The following is an 18,435-nucleotide window of genomic DNA, read 5'->3' as shown; positions in this document are numbered from 1 at the left end:
TAGGCAGGCATCTCCATGCGATTGCTTCAGGACACCTCAGGCCTGTCGTTTTTAATGCTGAGCTCACAATTTTCCTGCCAGTTTCTTCACTGGACCATATTCAGAAAGGGGGTCGCTGCCCACCCACAGGCTCGACACTTCCCTTTCCTCACTCTCACTCCGTCCCTCGCCAGCTCCACCACTCACCGTCCTAAGTATTTCCCAGATTTTCCGGTTCTCTCCACCTTCACTCCCACACATGGAGGCGGCGTGATCTCTCCCAGGATCGCTCCTAGATGCACTGCTTGGGTCTGTTGTTGCCCCCTCTCCATCCTTCACACTGCAGTCACAGTGTTCTCTTCGGGAGACTGGTCCAGTTCATGCTGCTCCCGCCTTAGAGCCTTCTGGTGGGTTCCCAGGGTTCTTCTAATTAAGACCCCCGTCCTTAACATGGTCACAAGATTCGGGTGCCCTAGTCCCTGCTCCCTCTTTAGCCTCATCTTTTGCATTCTCTCCCTCGTCCTCTGGGCTTAAGCGTCACTGGCTGAAATCACATTCTACCCCAGGACCTTTGCACGTGGTATTTCCTCTGCCTAGTGCTCTTAGGACCCTTCTCGTTCCTCTTCACTGAATTAGCCGGCAGATTAGTCTGCTCTGCCCTTCGCTGTTCTCAGAGCCAGGCCTGTGAACTTTTCCTTCATTCATGACTTTGACAGGGTTTGTAATTATACACATATTAGTGTGGGTATTGGATGAACACCTTTTCCCCTCTAGGCCCCTACCCCCAGGGCGGCCAAGACCAGGTGCCTTTGATTCTGGGTGTCCCCGGTGTCCACATGGGACCCAGAGCGGGGGTCGGGCAGATACTCGTTGGGGGAATGCTGATCGCTTTTGGAAGACACCCCAAGGACAACGGCCCGGCTGGTGGTTAGAAGAGTAAAAGCACCCTCAGTGAGTTCAAGTTCTGTGTCCCGTTAGTTCAGAGGGAGGAAGTGTGGGAGGACCTTATGGAGATAAAGTTGTTCTCCGCCGTCTCCTGCTCGCAGACCTGAGCTTACTGACTGTTCCACTATTCCCAGGGCACCTAACCAGGTTAGAACAAACACGTGCTTTACCTCAGGAGACAGAAAGCCTGGGGGCCTCTCTGGGTCCCTACAGGAGGGCAGGCTGTTGTAGGATTTAGGCAGACGGCTACTTCAGAAACCTGTTTATTGTAGAGTATCCGGTTTCTCACCAGTTTGGGTTGAGGGGAGTGCCAGCATGAAATAAGGAACAGTTATGACATTAAATATTTCTAAAATAAATGTGCTTATTTCAGATCGATAGCTATTTAGGAACCAGACTAACAAAGGATCGTTAATACTGAGTTACCTGCCTCAACAAATAGATGAGGAATTACCGGGCGTGTTATCACACCGATGATTCGTGTGCCTAGAAAAAGCTAAAGAATGTTTCAAAGTACTTAGAACTCATCCTAGGTTGAGATGCTCACCTGCTGTTATATTTTTTATATCTGATATTTTTTAAATATTAAAAATTAACCTACCCCCTGAGCAGATGACCACACATGAGACTGAATTGACACTCACTTCTGTTCTCAGCTTCATTGTGTACCTACGTGCAGAGGGCTCGCAGGGCCCTGCCTGCCCGGGACAGTGCTGTGGGGGAAGGCTCTGGGCCCTGGCCTGGGCTTAGGGGGTGCCCATCGGGGCCCCCCGCCCTGTTCTGGTGCTTCCCTTCGGTGCACCCTGATCTCCTTTCTTCTCCAGGAAAGTAAGCCGGAGCAGGGCCTGGCTGGCGAGAGCCACAGCACCGGGGAGCAGCCGCCGCCGCTCAGCATGGCCACCAGGTACCGTGCCAGGCGGCTTGGGGTGGCAGCGCCTTTCTGGTTCCAGGGCCAGGGCACAGGCCTGGTGGGTGCTGCTGGCACAGTGCCCGCCGAGCAGCACGGCCTTGGACCCGGTGGACCCGGTGGCGGGCCTGGGTTCCACCGGCTGTCGTTTGTTGAGGGACGTGGAGCAATGCGTTAGGCTTCCCGCCAATCAGAGGGAGACGGCCGCTCCCTTAGATACTGATTTCCAGACTCAGCGTCAGGCCGACGTGGTGGAATGTAACCAGCGCTCTGGGTCCTGGCCGCGAGAGCAGCGGTGACACTGGTGGCGGCGGTGATGGCCGACGGGCAGTCCCTTTCCTCCCGAGGACGCGGCCTTCCTCTGTGGTCCCCGCGCCAGGACTTAGGCTGCTGCCTTTCTGCGTGGTGGTGGGGGTCCCTGTGAGCCTGGCATCGGAGGCGTGAGATGTCGGTCACGCCGGCCAGCGTTAGCCGAGTTTCGTTTTCGAGTTGATCTGTCTGCGGGATCCGGGGTGGCTCTGCTCCGCGGGCAGTGCCATCGCCGCTCTCACTGCGGCTGCTGCGTATGGACAGAGAGCGGGTCCCACACCCCCTGCCCTCGCCTGGCCTGGCCGTGCTCCCGGCGTAGGCAGCGGGATGGCGCTTCTTACTACTCAGCGGGCAGGGAACGCTCACAGTTACTTAACTGAAGGCAAGATGCGCATCCTGATCCTGATCATTTTTGTGCCTGGGAAGCCCCCCCCCCCCCCCCCCCGCCCCGGTGCTGACATGTGGCGGGCTCTTCATCGAGGTGGTTGGCCGTCACTGAGCTGATGCGATGCCCCCAGGATGTTGTTGCTTCGAGGAGAGGTGGGCTCAGAGTTCAAGTCCTCAGCCTCCCTCCTGGCCAACACTGTCTCCCAAACTGTCGCATTTCGAAGTTCACTGTGGGGAATAGAAACGCGGGCAGGTGGCAAGCAGGAAACGGCCTGATGACACTGTGTTTGAAGGTGACGCGCTTTATATGAGCCATTTAAAGAAGAGGCCCCTGCTCCCCCCGCACCTCCCAGCCCCAGACGGGGCATCCGGAGGAGCAGGAGCCTCGCGTGGGTTCTGTGCAGCCCCCGCCAGGCGCCTTGCTCCCGGGTCGGCCCGCTCGGGGACTCCGGGAGGGGCGAGTCTTCCGTCTTCACTGGCACCACTGGGGGGCCCCGGGGTCCCTAGTTACTTGACATTGTGGGTGTGGAGAGGAGACCCAGGGAGCTCATCAGTGGACGGGTAGAAATTCAGACTCCAGGCGCCTGTCCGGCGGCCTCGGTGGGGTGGGGGAGGGGAGGGAGCGGGGAATGTGCGCGTCCTTCCAGGCGAGGGGCTCCGACCCTGCTTCTCGGGGAGAGGGCCTCTGGGTGCCTCGTGGAGCGATGGTCGCTGGTGACAGGTCGTGGCTGGGAGAGCAGCCCCTTGAGTGCGAGAGCGTGCGGAGGGGTTTAGTGGGCTCGTGGGTACCCGCAGTGGCCTCTGGTGAGTGGCCACGCGAGGCAGTGCTCAGGGGAGGCCGCGAGCCTGCCATGGGTTCCAGCTGAAAGCGGTTTTCATGGCCACCCAGATGCATGTCCTCATTGGTGACGACATCACTGTGTTCTAGAATGAAGCAGGAGTCGTCCTCCAGCGATGAGGAGCACTCAGCCGCCAGGCCGTCCAGCGCCCCCCTGCTGCCCCTGCTGTCCAATGTCGGCTACAAGAAGACCCTGCGGCTCACGTCGGAGCAGCTGGTGAGCGGCTTGGCCCTCCCTGGTCTGTGTGTGGCCCTGGTCTGCGCGTGGCCCTGGTCTGCGCGTGGCCCTGGCCTGCACGTGGCCCTGGCCTGCGTGTGGCCCTGGCCCGGTGGCGAGCCCAGCTGAGGCACGGCCACTCAGACTCGCGCGCGATGGTCTGGGCGTCCCTTCGCTCAGGCTCCCACTGCTTCCTGGCGCCCTGGCCTCCCAGAGCACCCGCTGCCCTTTTGGGATCCTGTGTCTCTGCTCCGATGTGCACGGTCCCGGCCGGCTCCTCAGAGTCGCCTCCCCTCGCCTGCTCCGACGCAGCCCCGGACGCTCCTGTTTCACGTGTGGGAAGTGCAGCGAATTCACCCTGAGGTGTGGGTGACGGACAGGCCAGACCAGGTGTTCGGTGTTTCCGCTGTGAGAGACGCGCGTTCCTCCCCAGGGCCCGGAAGGAGCCTCCCGCCTGAGCAGGACGGAGCGAGCCCTGCTCAGGGCCCCGGGCACAGAGTCCGAGGCCCTTTGTGTACATGTGCCACCGCCTTCTTACCACTCGTCTGCTGGTTGGTACAGTCACACCACTGAATCCCACGCAGCAGTGAACAAGACGGATCCCTGACCCTGTGAGACGCAGGGACGGCCTGGAGAGCATCGTGCTGAGCGAAATAAGCCAGTCAGAGGAAGACCAGTCACATGATCTCACTCATCTGTGGAGTCTAATGAACAGAATAAACTGAGGGACAAAGTAGATCCAGAGGCATGGACGCCTGGGACAGACGGACCATTCTCAGAGGGAAGGGGGGAGAGATTAACCAAAGATCTTATTTGCACATACGCACAACCCATGGGCAGACAATGGTGCGGGCAGGCCGGGGGAGGGGGCAGGAGGGGGGTGGAGGGGTAAATGGGGAAAGAAAAGGGGGCATCTGTAACACTTTCAGCAATGAAGATGATAAAACACTTCACCTCTTTTCCAAATAAACCCCAAAACTCCTAACCCCGCTTCTCGTGAAACGAGCCAGCAGCCCCCGCCCGGGCCGCCCCTCAGGAGGACGCGTTGTGTCTTCCAGAAAAGCCTGAAGCTGAAGAACGGCCCCAACGACGTGGTGTTCAGTGTCACCACCCAGTACCAAGGCACCTGCCGCTGTGAGGGCACCATCTACCTGTGGAACTGGGACGATAAGGTGATCATCTCCGACATCGACGGCACCATCACCAGGTGGGTCCGGCCGACCGTCACGTGACCCCTGGGCTGCGCCAGCCCCTCCGTCCTCTGCCTGTGGCATCGGGGGCCCGTCCCGCCCGGTGTCTGTGCAGGGGCTGCTCGGGGATCCCCGCCGCCTGGGCCCAGCAGCTCCTGTAGGGCTCGCTGGCCGTGCCCCCCCGGGGGGTGGCGCCTCACCTGTTCCCGCGGACGGGGCTGAAGAGCCTGCTCAGTGGCCTCTTCTCGCCGGTTACGGTCCAGGCCCTGATCCTCGCTCAGGCGGGCGGGGCCCTTCGCGTATTGGCATGGCCCCTTCGCATATTGGCATGGCCCCTTTTCGTATTGGCATGGCCCCTTCCCGTATTGGCATGGCCCCTTCCCGTGAGTGTCTCCTGGGATTCGGGTTGGTCTGTGCCTCCTGGGCCCCCTCCCAGACCGTGTGGGTCCTGTTGGCAGTTTCATGAGGCGTTCCTGGTGCCGTGAGTTGGAACGGAAGTGTTCTCCCTTTTGCGACGCCCTCTTTGCTGTTTTCTCATTTCTCTCCTTACGCAGGTCAGACACTCTGGGCCACATTTTGCCCACCTTGGGGAAGGACTGGACCCACCAGGGCATCGCGAAGCTGTACCACAAAGTGAGCCAGTAAGTACAGAGCAGGCCCCCCGCCCCCCGACTCCCACGCGCAGAGCACGGGATGCTGACGGCGGGTCACTGGCCGAGGGGCGTGCCTCCGCCTGGGCGTCAGCGGGGGTGGCGGAGGGAACCCCGAGGTCAGTACCCAGACAAGCAAGGAGGTGATCAGTGAGTCTAGACAGCCCGCGTTCCTCACTGCCCAGCGGTCACTGGGTGCCTGTGGCGTGCGGGCCCTGGGACGGGCTGGGGGACGACGAGGTAGGCATGGTCTCTGCCTCCCGGACCCTGTGCGACTCGTTTGTGTGTGAGTGAGTCCAGGCCATTTCTTTGGATGTTACATTCGTGGTCGCCCAGAGATGCTTAGAGGGAGGGTTTGCAGCCGGAGACCCAGGAGGAGCTGCCGCTGGAGTTAGAACTGGCTGTTCTTCTTCCCTGGCACTGCTGACCTTGAACGGGGTCCCTCTTAAATGTGAGGCGCTGCAGGCAGGCTAAGGGAACCCGGCCTGGGAGGTCGCCGCTGGCCCGGAGACGCAGAACGCCCGGCAGTTCTCCTTGTTTATTTTTTGCTGAACGTAATGACTTGTCTGATGTGGTCAGCCCGTGAGGAATGCGCTGTAGGCTGATTACACCTGGCTCACAGAGGGTATTGATTGCAAAAGCTTGCTTGGTTATTGATTAAAAAGAACTGTAGCAGGTACAAAGGGAAGGCACGTGAAACTCTCACACTCAAATACGTTCAATAGAAGGATGTTTCCTAAAATACCTAGGCCACTGAGCGAGCGGGTGCTTCGGGGCCACATTTGGACGAGAATTGTCTGAGTTTCTGCCTTATTCGGTATAAATTTTTTATTCCTGTCACCGGAAGTCAGCGTCTGAGAGTTAGCAGGAGTGAGTGTCACCGTGTCCTCAGATGGACGAGCCCGTCGGGGCCTCAGGTGGGAGCCCTCTGCAGCCGGGACACTGAGAAGGGGAACTGACTATTCCCAGGCTGTCGCTCCTCTCCCCTCCGGCTTCGTGGGTTCCTGTGGTCACCACCCCACCAGTGAGGCAGGGGCCTGTGACCGGGAGGAGTCGGGGCCCCTGGGTTCCGGGGTGACAGCGCAGCTCGCTGTGGACACTCGGACCTCATCCCCATTCCCAGCTTGCGATCTCATCTCTGAAACGAGGACATAGGCTGGGTGACCCCGAGGTCACTGTGAGCCCAGACTGACCTGCCGCCGGGCTGTGCATGTGTGGGCAGCTGGGCGTGGCTTGCCCAGCCACACGTGGGTCAGAACCCCGAGCATTTACTAGTAGCTGAGGTCACCAGCCGGCACCAGCCGCTGTGCCCGGAGCTGTCCTGGGTGTGGGCGCCTCGCCCCTCAGGGAGCCATGACCTCGTCAGAACAGGCCGCGGGGCCCCGCACAGGTCGCGGGAGGTGCGGTGAGCAATCAGAGCTCACAGACATCCAGGCGCAGACGGTAACTGTCCGAGGGACGCGGGACCGAAGGCGCTTCAGTGGGTGCCCTGAGCTGAGCCTCAGGGGAGGGCAGGTTTGAGAGGACAGCTCGTCGCAGGTGGCAGTAGCAGTGAGAGGAGGCGGAGATGGGAGCAGGGGGAGGGGGTCAGGGAAGGCCGGCTCCGGGGGGGCGGGGGTGTCAGTGAACCGGGAGGGTCGCCGGGCACCAGGTCGCAGAGGCCTGACGCCGCTTTCGGGGGAGAGTGTCCCTGCCGCCCACAGGCGTGTCCGGAGCCGGTTCCGCTGCATTGGCGATGGCCCCGGAAGCAGAACACTGTGTGGCGAGATCAAACCGTGAAACGCATTTGAAAAGCACGTTTTGAGTAAAATCAGCATCTCAGACCCTGCAGGTGGCAGCTTGTAGGACTTGGATGTGAAGAGCTATATACAGAAAGTGATTGTTTTTTTAAAAAGGGTCTGCATTCATCAGGCAGCTAAAATGCAAAGATGTTTCATTGTAAAGTTGCTGGATGTGCCAGACAAGCCGATGCTCCTAGATTCCCGTTGTCTCACAGCGTCCTGCGTCTTGTTTTAAAGGACACGTTGTTAAACCATCTGAGACCAGCCCTCCAGCCTGGGGACAGGAGGGGTGGGAAGTGGTGGTTTGTCTTTGCTCATCCACAGGTTTTTTTAAAAAACATATTTTTAGTGATTTCAGAGAGGAAGGGAGAGGGAGAGAGAAACATCAACAATGAGAGAGAATCATCGATCAGCTGCCTCCTGCACGCCCCCGACTGGGGATCGAGCCCGCAACCAGGGCACATGCCCTTGACCAGAATCAAACCTGGGGTCTTTCTGTCCACAGGCCGATGCTCTGTCCACTGAGCCAAACCAGCTAGGGCTCCTCCACAAATATTTACTGAGCGTCTATGACAGGGGTCCTCAAACTACGGCCCGTGGGCCACATGCAAATATATTGTATTTGTTCCTGTTTTGTTTTTTTACTTCAGGGTAAGATATGTGCAGTGTGCATAGGAATTTGTTCATAGTTTTTTTTTTAAACTATAGTCCGGCCCTCTAACGGTCTGAGGGACAGTGAACTGGCCCCCTGTTTAGAAAGTTTGAGGACCCCTGGTCTACGACATGCCAGGCAGTGTTCTGGGCACAGGGTGGCAGCCAGGAACGCGCCACAGTCCCACCCTCAGGGAGCGTCAGTGCCAGTGACATGGGGCCAGCAGAGCGAGGCTTAGTGCCCGGTGAGGGAGGGTGTGTGTGTGTTTTATTAGATAGAGGGACAGGGCAGGACCTCTGAGCAGAGACCTAGATGGGGGGGAGGGGGGGGCGGGGTGGGGAGGGAACAAGAAAGCCCGGCAGATGCAGATGCGGGAACAGTGTCCCAGCAGCAGGGTCTCCAGGCGCTGGGTCCAGCGCAGGAGCGAGTGTGGTGGGCGGGCGGGAGGAGCGGAGCGCACGCCTGTTGGTGAGCCAGGAGCCGGTGGGATTGCAGAGAAGGCCAGGGCCCGGGTCTCGGCCTCGTAGGTCATGGCAGACACTCGGGGTTATGTTTGGGAGAGATGGCAAGGTTTGGGAGGGCTTGGAGCGAGGTCGGGTTAAATGTTAAGTTTTAAGTGTTCTGTGTGGAGACTTGACGAAGGGCAGGAGATGGGTGGGGCAGTGGCAGGAGGGCGGGTCAGGGCCCCCACAAGGCTGCCCCCTCTTCAGACGCTGCTCTGTCAGAGGCGACCTTGCGGGGCCTGGGCAGGGGAACGGGAGAGCCGCGTGGGCCGGGTGGGCTCAGGCGCACAGCTCTGAGCGAACTGTCTAGAAGGGGAGCAGAGGTGGGCGTCCGCCGGGAGGCGGACCAGAGAAGGGGCTTTGGTGGTGGTTCTGCTTGGCTGGCTTTAGGCGGAGATGAAAGAGGTCAGAGTGCATGGAGGTGCCGACAGGATTTACCCAGGGGAGAGGGCTGGGCTCGGAGCTGGCGTCAGGCCTGTGGAGGGGCAGGTGACAGCGGGGCCGTCACCGAGGAGCCGGCGCCAGGGCAGGACCCACGCAGGTGCAGTCAGGCTGGGCAGTTCGGTGCCGCGGCCTCAGGGTCCGTGGGGTGAAGCAGGGGAAACACACCCACTGACCGATGTCCCCTGAGGCTCTCAGGAAGTGGGGTGGTGGACGCGCTCAGCACATGATGGCGGAGCGGCCTGTGGTCAGGCGGTGGACCGTGGCCGCCTGCGCCTGTGGAGCTCGCCTGCTCCATGGCGCGTGGGGCGGGCGGACAGGGTGGAGGACGGGGTGGAGTGCAGGCTGTCGGACGGGCGGACGGGGTGGAGGGCGGGCGGATGGACGGGCGGACGGGGTCAAGTGCAGCGCGTCCCCGTGCGGTGGCTCAGCGTGCCGGTCTCTTTCAGGAACGGGTACAAGTTCCTGTACTGCTCCGCGCGGGCCATCGGCATGGCGGACATGACGCGGGGCTACCTGCACTGGGTCAACGAGCGGGGCACCGTGCTGCCCCAGGGGCCCCTGCTGCTGTCCCCCAGCAGCCTCTTCTCCGCCCTGCACAGGTAGGCGCTCCCCGCCGCCGGCCTGGGCGGGCCTCTCCCCTCCCTGAGGGTCGGCAGGAACAGCCTCCTAACGCTCTTCCCAGCCACCTGCCCGCTCCATCGTGGGCACGGAAAAGTCACCCCCAAATGCAGGCAGGCCTGCCCGCTCCCTTCCTGGTCCCCAGGGCTCTGCGGACAGGGGACGGGCCGGTTCCCGGGCTCAGTGTCATGTGACGGTCCGTGTCCTGCCGCCTCCTCTCCCGTGTCTCCACTTGGCAGAAGGATGCTCTCCCCTTTTGTGGGGGGCCACCCCTCCCGCTCCCTCCCCCCTTTCCCTCCCCACATTGTCCCTCCAAGTCTTAGAGAATCAACTTGCGGTCCATCTCATCGGGGACCTAGGCCGGGTTCCATGGCCCTTGTCCCAGATGCCACCGCTCACCTGGCCCCGTCTCCCATTTTCATCCTCTGGGGAGTTCCGGTCACTTCATTCTAGTGGACCTGCCGCTGACCACTAGCCAGTCTTTGAGTGCCCCCACCCTTCCCCCCTCGGCTGTGTTCGAGGCAGCCAAGCGGGCTCTGGCCTCCCGGGAGGCAGAACCTGCTGAGAATTTAATGAAGTTACAGCGAATCTGCAGGTGGATGAGTTTAGGGAGACTGCTGCCTCCTTGGGACCCATCTTCCAGTTCAGTCATGCGGTGCACTTCCTCGTTTACTCAGGGCCTCCCGGACGCAGGTCAGAGTGTAAGGTCCTTAGGACTCGGGCACGGGCGTCCACCAACGAGACGGGCTCCCGCTTTGCTGACGCCTTTCCTCTTTGGATGGGCTTTGAGGGTGTGCGGGCTCCCCAGGAGCTTCCCTCCCTCCTGCTCTGGAGGCCGCTCTTTGCTCCCTGGATGACTGGTCGAGGTCTCGGGTGAGGTCACGTGTCCCGAGCCTTTTCTCTGGGGAGACTTGAAAGTAGGGGTTCCCTCCCTGCCTAGTGCTTTCCTGACCCGCACACGTTTAGCCTCCCAAGACCAGTGTCCTCGGGTCCCGGCGTCTTGGAGGGTAAGGAGAGCCTGACGCGATGGAGCGAGTCCTCGCGCTGACCCGCCGTGTGTGCTCGTTTGTTTGTTTTGACAGAGAGGTGATTGAAAAGAAGCCAGAAAAGTTTAAAGTCCAGTGCTTGACAGACATCAGGAACCTGTTTTTCCCAAACACAGAGCCGTTTTACGCTGCTTTTGGAAACCGGCCGGCTGTGAGTAGTGGACGGGGTGTGGGCTCTGGGGGTCCTGCCGGCTGACAGCAGCCACGGGGGAGCTGCCCGGAGCGGACGGTGGGAGGCCAGCCCCCGCCTGCCAGGAGGCGCCGGGAAAGCCAGCTGCCCCTGCCCGAGGCGGGGAGACTCCCCTTGCTCACGGCCTCTGGCTTTCCCGCAGGCGGGCTGGTGCGGCGTGAGATGTGGGACTAGACACATTAAGTTCGGAACCGCTTGCTGAATTGGTAAAACAGGAACAGGGAGTAGGATTAGCCGCTTCCTCCCACACGGGGTCCACGGAGCCAGCCCTCAGCCCCGCGGGGAGTCGGTTTCCAGAGCAGAGCAGCCCCCGCTTACCCGCGGCTTCGCTCTCTGTGGCTTCAGTAACTGATCAGCCGCAGTCGGAAAACGCTCCATGGAAACGTCCGGAAGTAGCTCACAAGTTTTAACTCGCTCACCTTTCTGAGCCTCGAGATGAAATCTCCCACATCCTACGCCGCCCCGCCCTGCCCGGGAGGCGTTGGCGCTTTGCCCCCTTCCCGCCTCCCCCCTGCCCGGTGTATTCATACTGTGGATGCGCCTCGCCCATTAGGCCAGTCACTCAGCCGTCAGGTGATCAGACCGACGTGTGGTGTTGCAGTGCTGGGGGCCAGGCCACCCGTTTTACTGAGTAATGCCCCTTCAGGCCACTTTCCATGCACCGCTGCACTTGCCTCGTTATCCGGGGTTATTGTTCCTGTGCCTCACTTGTCAAGTACACGTAACCAGAGGTACGCGTGCACAGGGACAGTGTGGCCTCTATAGGCGGGGTGCCCTCTGAGGTTTCAGGCACCCACTGTGGGCCTGGGAGCGTGTCCTCTGAGGACCAGGGTCCGCCGTGCTGTTCCACACGGTGAGAGACACCCCGTGGGATTGGGGGTCGCTGCCCCCCGTTTGCTGGAAAGCTCAGCGTTAGAGAACCGAGTCGGGGAGTAACTTCACATAAGAAAGTTCTACGTGTGGAGAGGACGGGCCAGAGAGCGACCTTCAGGAATGTCAGGGTGCAGGCGGCTCACTGGGGGGTCCACCCTCTGACCCCCTTGCTGCATAGACCTGCACGGTGCCCGGAGGGGAAAGCTGGTGTCACGTTCACGCCCAGACACTCTTCCCACACCGCGGGGAGCGTAGTGCTGGTTCGTGAGACGGCGCAGCATCGTGTCCAATCGGGGAGGTCCTGTGTCTGTATTCACAACGCACTCCTCCTCCCGACCCTTTCCCCAACGCAGGACGTGTATTCGTACAAGCAAGTGGGAGTGTCTTTGAACCGAATATTCACCGTCAACCCCAAGGGCGAGCTGGTGCAGGAACACGCCAAGACCAACATCTCCTCGTGAGTTCGCGCCGGCCAGGGTCGCCGCTATGGCCGCCGCCGCTGTGGCTAGGGTCCCCGCACCCGCCAGGGTCGCCACGCCGGCCAGGGTCGCTGCTGTGGCCGCCGCCGCTGTGGCCAGGGTCCCCGCGCCTGCCAGGGTCCCCGCACCGGCCAGGGTCCCCGCGCTGGCCAGGGTCGCTGCTGTGGTCGCCGCCTCCGTGGCCAGGGTCCCCGCGCCGGCCAGGGTCGCCGCTGTGGCCGCCGCCGTCGTGGCCAGGGTCCCTGCTGTGGCCAGGGTCCCCGCTGTGGCCAGGGTCGCCGCGCCGGCCAGGGTCCCCGCGGCCGCCGCCGTGGCCAGGGTGATGTGGGAGTGGCCTCTTACGTTCACGGCATTCCTGTGGGTCCTTCGGTTGCCTATATTTTAATCTTTAATCCCTGCAAGGAAAATATGCTCTCACTCCTCGTATTTTTGCCCAGAATGTAATGTTTGGACAATCTGGATTGAATCAGGTCCCCTCTGGGTGGAACATGGAAACCGGCGGTTACATGCTGCTCCGGAGTGGAATTGAATGAATTTGAAAACGAGTGGTTTTGATTTGCCAAGTTGGGTCGAAAAGCCTAGAAGGCGAATGAAAAGGGTGACCAAATGGACTCTCACATGACACTGTATTTAAGGATGAGGTGCATTCTGGCCTGGGCGCCATCTCACAGAGTCACTGCTGCGTGATCGTCCGGGTTCCTCCCGGGGTTGTGGTCACGCCGTTCCCGGAGGCAGAGGGCTGGGTGGGGGCCTGGAACGAGGCAGCCTGGGGGGCCGCAGACTCTCTCTTGACCTTGACAGCGCGTTCCGAGGCGGGCCCACCCTGCTGGCGAGTGGTGACCTGCTCCCGGGGGTGTGGCCGCCTCCCCTGGCCGCAGAACTCACACGCGTAGGTCTCAGGGCAGGAGGAGGTCCGAACATTGGCTTCAGTCCCAGGAAAGACAGCCTCTCGCTGTGAAGGGAGATGCTTTGTGTCCTGCGAGCGCGATGCTCTCAGGAGCCCTGGGAGGGCCTTGGTTGGACACACGCTCCTTCTTGTCAAACAAGCCATCTCATGCCTCGGGCAGGCCGCTTCCTCAGGCGGGTGTTGGGAAAGCCCCTTTCGGTTCTCAGCAAATTGGTGCTGGAGAGGGACCCGGTGGCCGCGAGGGGCTCGGTGTGCAGAGAGGCCGGGCTGGTCACGGTGTCGGGTGGGAGGCACCGGAGCCTGAAAATGCGTCAGCGCAGCAGCTTTCTTTTCGGAGCACAGGCCACGGAAACGAAGATGCTCCGGCCTCTTGGGGATCACAGAAGCGAGTGAGGGGCTGCAGGGAGCACTGAGAAGCAGGGCCTAGTTCAAGTCCATGCTCGGAACTGAGCCCAGGGAGGGAGAGCCGGCCCCAGGCTCCAAGCAGGAAGGCGGGGGAGGGGGGGGGCGGGGGCGGGGATCCGTTTCCCCAGACCAGGGCAGCGGAAGGTCCAATCCGCGTCCTTAGCCCAGGGCCCAGCGCCTTCCCACTGCACAGAGGCCCCGGCTCGCAATGCTCCAGAGGCCGATTCCCTCCCGAGACGCGCACATGTGAGCTCTGCAGGGGTGCTGCCTCCGCTGCTGACCCCTCTTGTCCTGCAGCTGCCTCCGGGGTCCTCTGTGCCTCCGCAGGCCCGTCGCCTCGCCCGGGGCCTTCTCTCATCCTGGGCGCTCCCTGCGGCCTCCTGCTGATTCCAGAGCGCCCTCCACAGCGTTAGCCCCAGGGTCCGGCCCCAGGCCCGTGGGTCTCTCCTGGTTTCCGAGCTCAGCGCAGGGAGCGTGGCAGGTGCTGCCCTGGGCGGGCGACCCTGGCGGGCGGTGACCTTGCCGTGTCCTTCCAGGTACGTGCGGCTCTGTGAAGTGGTTGACCACGTCTTCCCGCTGCTGAAGAGGAGCCATTCCTCGGACTTCCCCTGCTCGGACACGTTCAGCAACTTCACCTTCTGGCGGGAGCCGCTGCCCCCGTTCGAGAACCAGGACGTCCACTCTGCCTCGGCGTGACGCCCCGCAGCCGCCTGCGTCAGCCAAGACCGGCCGCCCATTAAAAGATCGGTTGTGGGAGCCCAGGAGGGAGCTCGGGAGCCGCGTGCGGTCATTGCGTGAGGGCAGGGAGCTGGGGCACACCCTCCTGCCCGCTCCCCGGGGCTGGCGTTTCTAAGTCAAGTACCAGGGTGCACATCCTGGACAAGGAGTCGGGTGCACTCCTGGGGTCGGGGGGAGGGGCCTTTCCTCGCTGTGGCTGAAAGCCAGAGGCCACGCTGCCCTGTCTGCGTGCGGGCGGCCTCGTCGCTGGGCAGCGTGTCCCTGTGAAGCCCAGCAGAGCTGGCGCCTGGTCCCTGCTGGGGACTGTCCCCCGAGGTCGCCAGGTGCGCGCCACGTGGAGAGGGGCACACGTCCCCGTGGTGGCTCCACCCATCTTCTGCTCCCCGTGGGGGTCGGGGGTCGGGGGCACATGCGGGGTCATGTGACCCGGATCTGGGGTCTCTGAAGGGCCTGGCCCTGTGGGTGTCCCTTGCAGTATTTGCTGACGGTCTAGTTTTAGGTGACAAGCTCTTCTTTATACTCCGGTTAGAGAGCCGACGTCACTGGCACCCCCTCCCCCCGCCCCCTTTTTGTGGCTCACGGCTGAACTATCTATGCCTTAATGCACCTGGCAGACGTGTTCCCTGGAATGTGCTTTGTCCAGCTCCCGGTAACTGCGAAGCCTTAAGCTCAGGCCCGAGGGAGTGTGAGGGGCAGTGTTTCCCGTCAGGCCGGCCCTCGGCCGCGGCCTCGCCTCCGGCAGGCGGAGCTGGGCATGCGGCTGGCACGGAGCCGATGCCACATGGCTGCGATGCCGGTTTCCACGGGAAGCTCTCAAAAGAAGCTGCTTGGTTTTAAGAAAATCGTTTCAAGAAGTTAAATTATATTCTTTGTAGATATTATTTATTACTTTACTCTGATTGGTTATTGTTTTAAGCATTTAGCCATAGTCTTTCTATGATAACGGTCACTGAAATATTAAAAAGATGTACGTTAGACTACCCAGAGCCTTATTCTCGAATCTCACCACACCGACCTTTTTATTTTCTTCAGCTTTTCCCACTCAAGTCAGGGCACGGCCCGTGGATGAGTAACGGCTGGAGGGCCGTTCTTTAAGCCATGGGGAGATTGACTCTCTTGTTTATATAAACAAATTATCGAGAGAACAATTTGAAAAGTTAGAGAGTTATTTTGGTAAAAGATTTTGCTTTATTTTTTGAAGTATTATTTTTCTAAAGAGCGTTTTCCTCCGGTGGTTGAAGTGCTTTCCTATTCAGATGCTGCTGTTAGAGTCCTAGGAGGCCGCACTGTGGAGCAGACGATGGATTTAACTCTTTCTGTGAAAGAGACACAGAGGTTGCCCGGCAGGCGGCAGGCGGAGGCTCCGGGACGAGGCCCCGTGGGAACGGCTGTGGCCCCACAGAAAGGCATCCCCTTTGCATAGAAACATGCACGCACCCACAGAGCCCCTCGGGAGGCACGAGACGTGATGAAACTCGGTCCTGCCTGAGCTCTGGGCTTGGGCACTGGCCACCTTTGGAAGCTACACTCATTCTTTCTTCCAGAGGGTGTTCGGGATGAATTGTAGCTGCTGTGACCTGAGCCTTGTTCCTCCTCCACCGGAGAGCGAGGCTGGGAGAGGGGGCACCCCCTCAGGCCATCGCCCCCCAGGACGAGCAGTGCCGGCCACGCCACCTGCAGGTGTGAGCGCATCACCTGGGGCGTCCGCCCTGCGGCACGTGACCCGGGCACGCCTGCCAGAGAGTGGCCCTTGGATCTGGGTCCAGGTCACATCTGTCACGGGCACACCGGCCGCGGCTCGGGAACACGAGACTTGCACGTGGGGGACGTGCACACGTGTGTGTGTGGGCTTGTCTGTGTTCACCACCACTGCCCCGCACCCCGCGGGCGGGCCGTGCTGAGTGGGCCGCCCTCAGAGGGGCGTCGCCGGGGTTCCTGCTGCGACGGAGAACGCAGGCCTGGTGCACGGAGACATGAGGACGTGCAGAGACTCCCCTCTGCTGCTTAGGGTGTGGCTCCCCGCTTTCACCGGTGCCGCTTACAGCACCTCATGTGCGCGTATGTGCTGGGAAACGATACGCATCATTGTGATACTCCTTGTGTTGTGCTGGATGCAGAGCTAGAAACTTGGAATAAAAGAGACCCATGAAAGGCTCTGAAAGTCAATGTGAACTTTATTTTATTTATATTTTGTTATTGATCTCAGAGAGGAGGGGAGAGGGAGAGAGAGAGAGAAACATCTATGATGAGAGAATCACGGGTCGGCTGCCTCCTGCACGCCCCCTACTGGGGATGGAGCCTGCAGCCCAGGCCTGTGCCATGACCTGGGTCATAGGTCGATGGTCAACCCCTGAGTCACGCGGCCCGGGCTTGTTTTTCATTTTGGACCAATCCAAGCCCTTGCCTCGTTCACCCACGTCCCTTGAAAGCCGTCGCCATTCCTCTGGGGGTGTGCCTGGTCCCTGTGCCGGAGACACCCTCTTGACGTACCTGTGCCAGCCGGTGCTTTTGGGACAAATGTAAGAGCCATGGTCCCTGCCTGTGTAAAAGCTGGCACCAGGGCACCGGGCTGGGCTGCTCGTGCAGCCAGACCCAGCGGCCCCCTCCCGCAGCTAAACCAGGGCTGGGCAAACTTTTTGACTCGAGGGCCACAATGGGTTCTTAAACTGGACCGGAGGGCCGGGACAAAAGCATGGATGGAGTGTTTGTGTGAACTAATATAAATTCAAAGTAAACGTCATTACATAAAAGGGTACGGTCTTTTTTTTTTTTTTTAGTTTTATTCATTTCAAACGGGCCAGATTCAGCCTGCGGGCCGTGGTTTGCCCACGGCTGGTCTAGAATGAACGCTCGTGTGCATGGGGGAGACAGCAGACCCTCTCCCCCGGCTGCACACCGCAGACTCACTCCCACACGGTTTCCGACGGTCGGCTCTCCCACCTGTAAAATAAAGGGAGCCTGACTCCATGGTCTTGGGCCCTGAGATGCCCACGGCCTCCCTGGGGCACCGCTGGGCGACGCATTCTCCTTTGCACGCGCAGGCAGCTCTCACACGCAGGGAAGCTCTTCCACGGGTGGAATTTCTCCAGGCCTCAGCTGCCAACAAGCGAATACGTAAAAGACTCCTTATCCTGGCTTTCAAAGCCGACACCCAACCCCCCCCCCCCCCCCTGCCCACCACCTCCCAGCCTCGCCATCCCTTTCTGCGGAAGCCACGGAACACTGACAAGTGGCCATGGGCTTGGGTCCCTGCAGAAGGTCATGTGTGAGCCGGGGTGCCACCCGGGGGCGGGAGAAGAGGTGTGCAGGGCAGCGAGGCGGGCGCCTTTGAACAACAGAGAGAACCTGACTTCTGGAACCTGCGTGTGCGCTTCTAACAGGAGCGCTGCCCCAGCTGCTGCTCCAGGACAGCCGCCAGTCCCTGCCGCCCAGTCCTGGGCCGCCCCCCGCACGCCTGTTTTGTGTCCAGACCAGAGGGGCGACGTGAGAGCAGGGCTGCCGTTCCCGTGGGCCCGGGCCGGCGGGAGGACATCCCCCTCAGCCCCGATGAAGGGGAAGTGGTTACGATGCCACCGGCCTCCTTCCCGCCTCTGGCCCCTTCTCCCGCTCCTGCTGCAGTCGAAGGAGGCACGTGTCACCCCCTTTGCACGAGGGCTTGGTGCCTGGAAGGAAACCAGAAGTTGGCCCTGGCCCCGGCCAGTTTGGCTCAGTGGATAGAGCGTCAGCCTGCGGACCAAAGGGGGTCCCGGGTTTGATTCCGGTCAAGGGAGTGTACCTCGGTGGCAGGCTCCTCCCCAGCCTAGGCCCTGGTCAGGGGTCGTGCAGGAGGCAACCAATCGATGTGTTTCTCTCTGCCTTTCCCTCTCTCTCCCACTCTCCTTAAAAATCAATGGGAAATTATCCCCAGGTGAGAATTACAACAAAAAGTTGGCCCTGAAAGCCAGTGGCTCCCCATGGCCACCTGGGGGCACACTCCATTTGGTTTGGAGGCAAAGCCTTTGAAAACATGATCCAGGCTTGATAGAGGCCCCTCCCGGAGCGCCAGCCAGGTGAGTGGTGGGCTCCTGCCTGGGGAGGGGAGGAGCCCCCCTCCCCCCCCCATGGCCCGGGCACCAATGGCCCGGGCACCACAGGGCCTCCAACTGGCACCGCTCAAGGTCAGCATCACCGACTGGCGTGGAGGAGGGAGGTGCTGGCGGCTGTTTGACATTTGGGCCCAAGATGGGTGGTTCCCAAAGCGTAGTCTTGGGGCCTGCAGTGCCTGCATCCGGCGGCTTGTTAGCAGTGCAAGTCCCTGGGCCCCACCCGGGACCTTTCGCATCCACCTGGGTGTGGGGCCCACCTGTGTGGACACATCCTCCCAGATGCCGGTGCTCG

At 61.0% G+C, this 18,435-nt stretch overlaps 1 protein-coding gene across 2 annotated transcripts in view; it reads left to right on the top strand.

Annotated features, from left to right (window-relative positions):
* LPIN1 (lipin 1) overlaps window positions 1-16,808 on the top strand; it is a 50,385-nt gene extending 33,577 nt beyond the window's left edge. For both annotated transcript variants that reach the window (XM_081101431.1, XM_081101430.1), the window contains 8 exons: window positions 1,749-1,828; window positions 3,456-3,582; window positions 4,641-4,789; window positions 5,327-5,413; window positions 9,249-9,401; window positions 10,503-10,617; window positions 11,883-11,986; window positions 13,857-16,808. In XM_081101431.1, the coding sequence (XP_080957557.1) occupies window positions 1,749-1,828; window positions 3,456-3,582; window positions 4,641-4,789; window positions 5,327-5,413; window positions 9,249-9,401; window positions 10,503-10,617; window positions 11,883-11,986; window positions 13,857-14,016 (975 nt within the window). In that variant the 3' untranslated portion in view covers window positions 14,017-16,808. The remainder of the gene's footprint in view (window positions 1-1,748; window positions 1,829-3,455; window positions 3,583-4,640; window positions 4,790-5,326; window positions 5,414-9,248; window positions 9,402-10,502; window positions 10,618-11,882; window positions 11,987-13,856) is intronic.
* Window positions 16,809-18,435: the final 1,627 nt, after the last annotated feature.

The sequence above is a fragment of the Myotis nattereri genome, assembly GCF_964212035.1.
Source record: "Myotis nattereri genome assembly, chromosome: 10".
NCBI classification, from domain to species: Eukaryota; Metazoa; Chordata; class Mammalia; order Chiroptera; family Vespertilionidae; genus Myotis; species Myotis nattereri.
The sequence above is the reverse complement of the archived record's forward strand: the minus strand, read 5'-3'. Positions and strand labels throughout refer to the sequence as shown.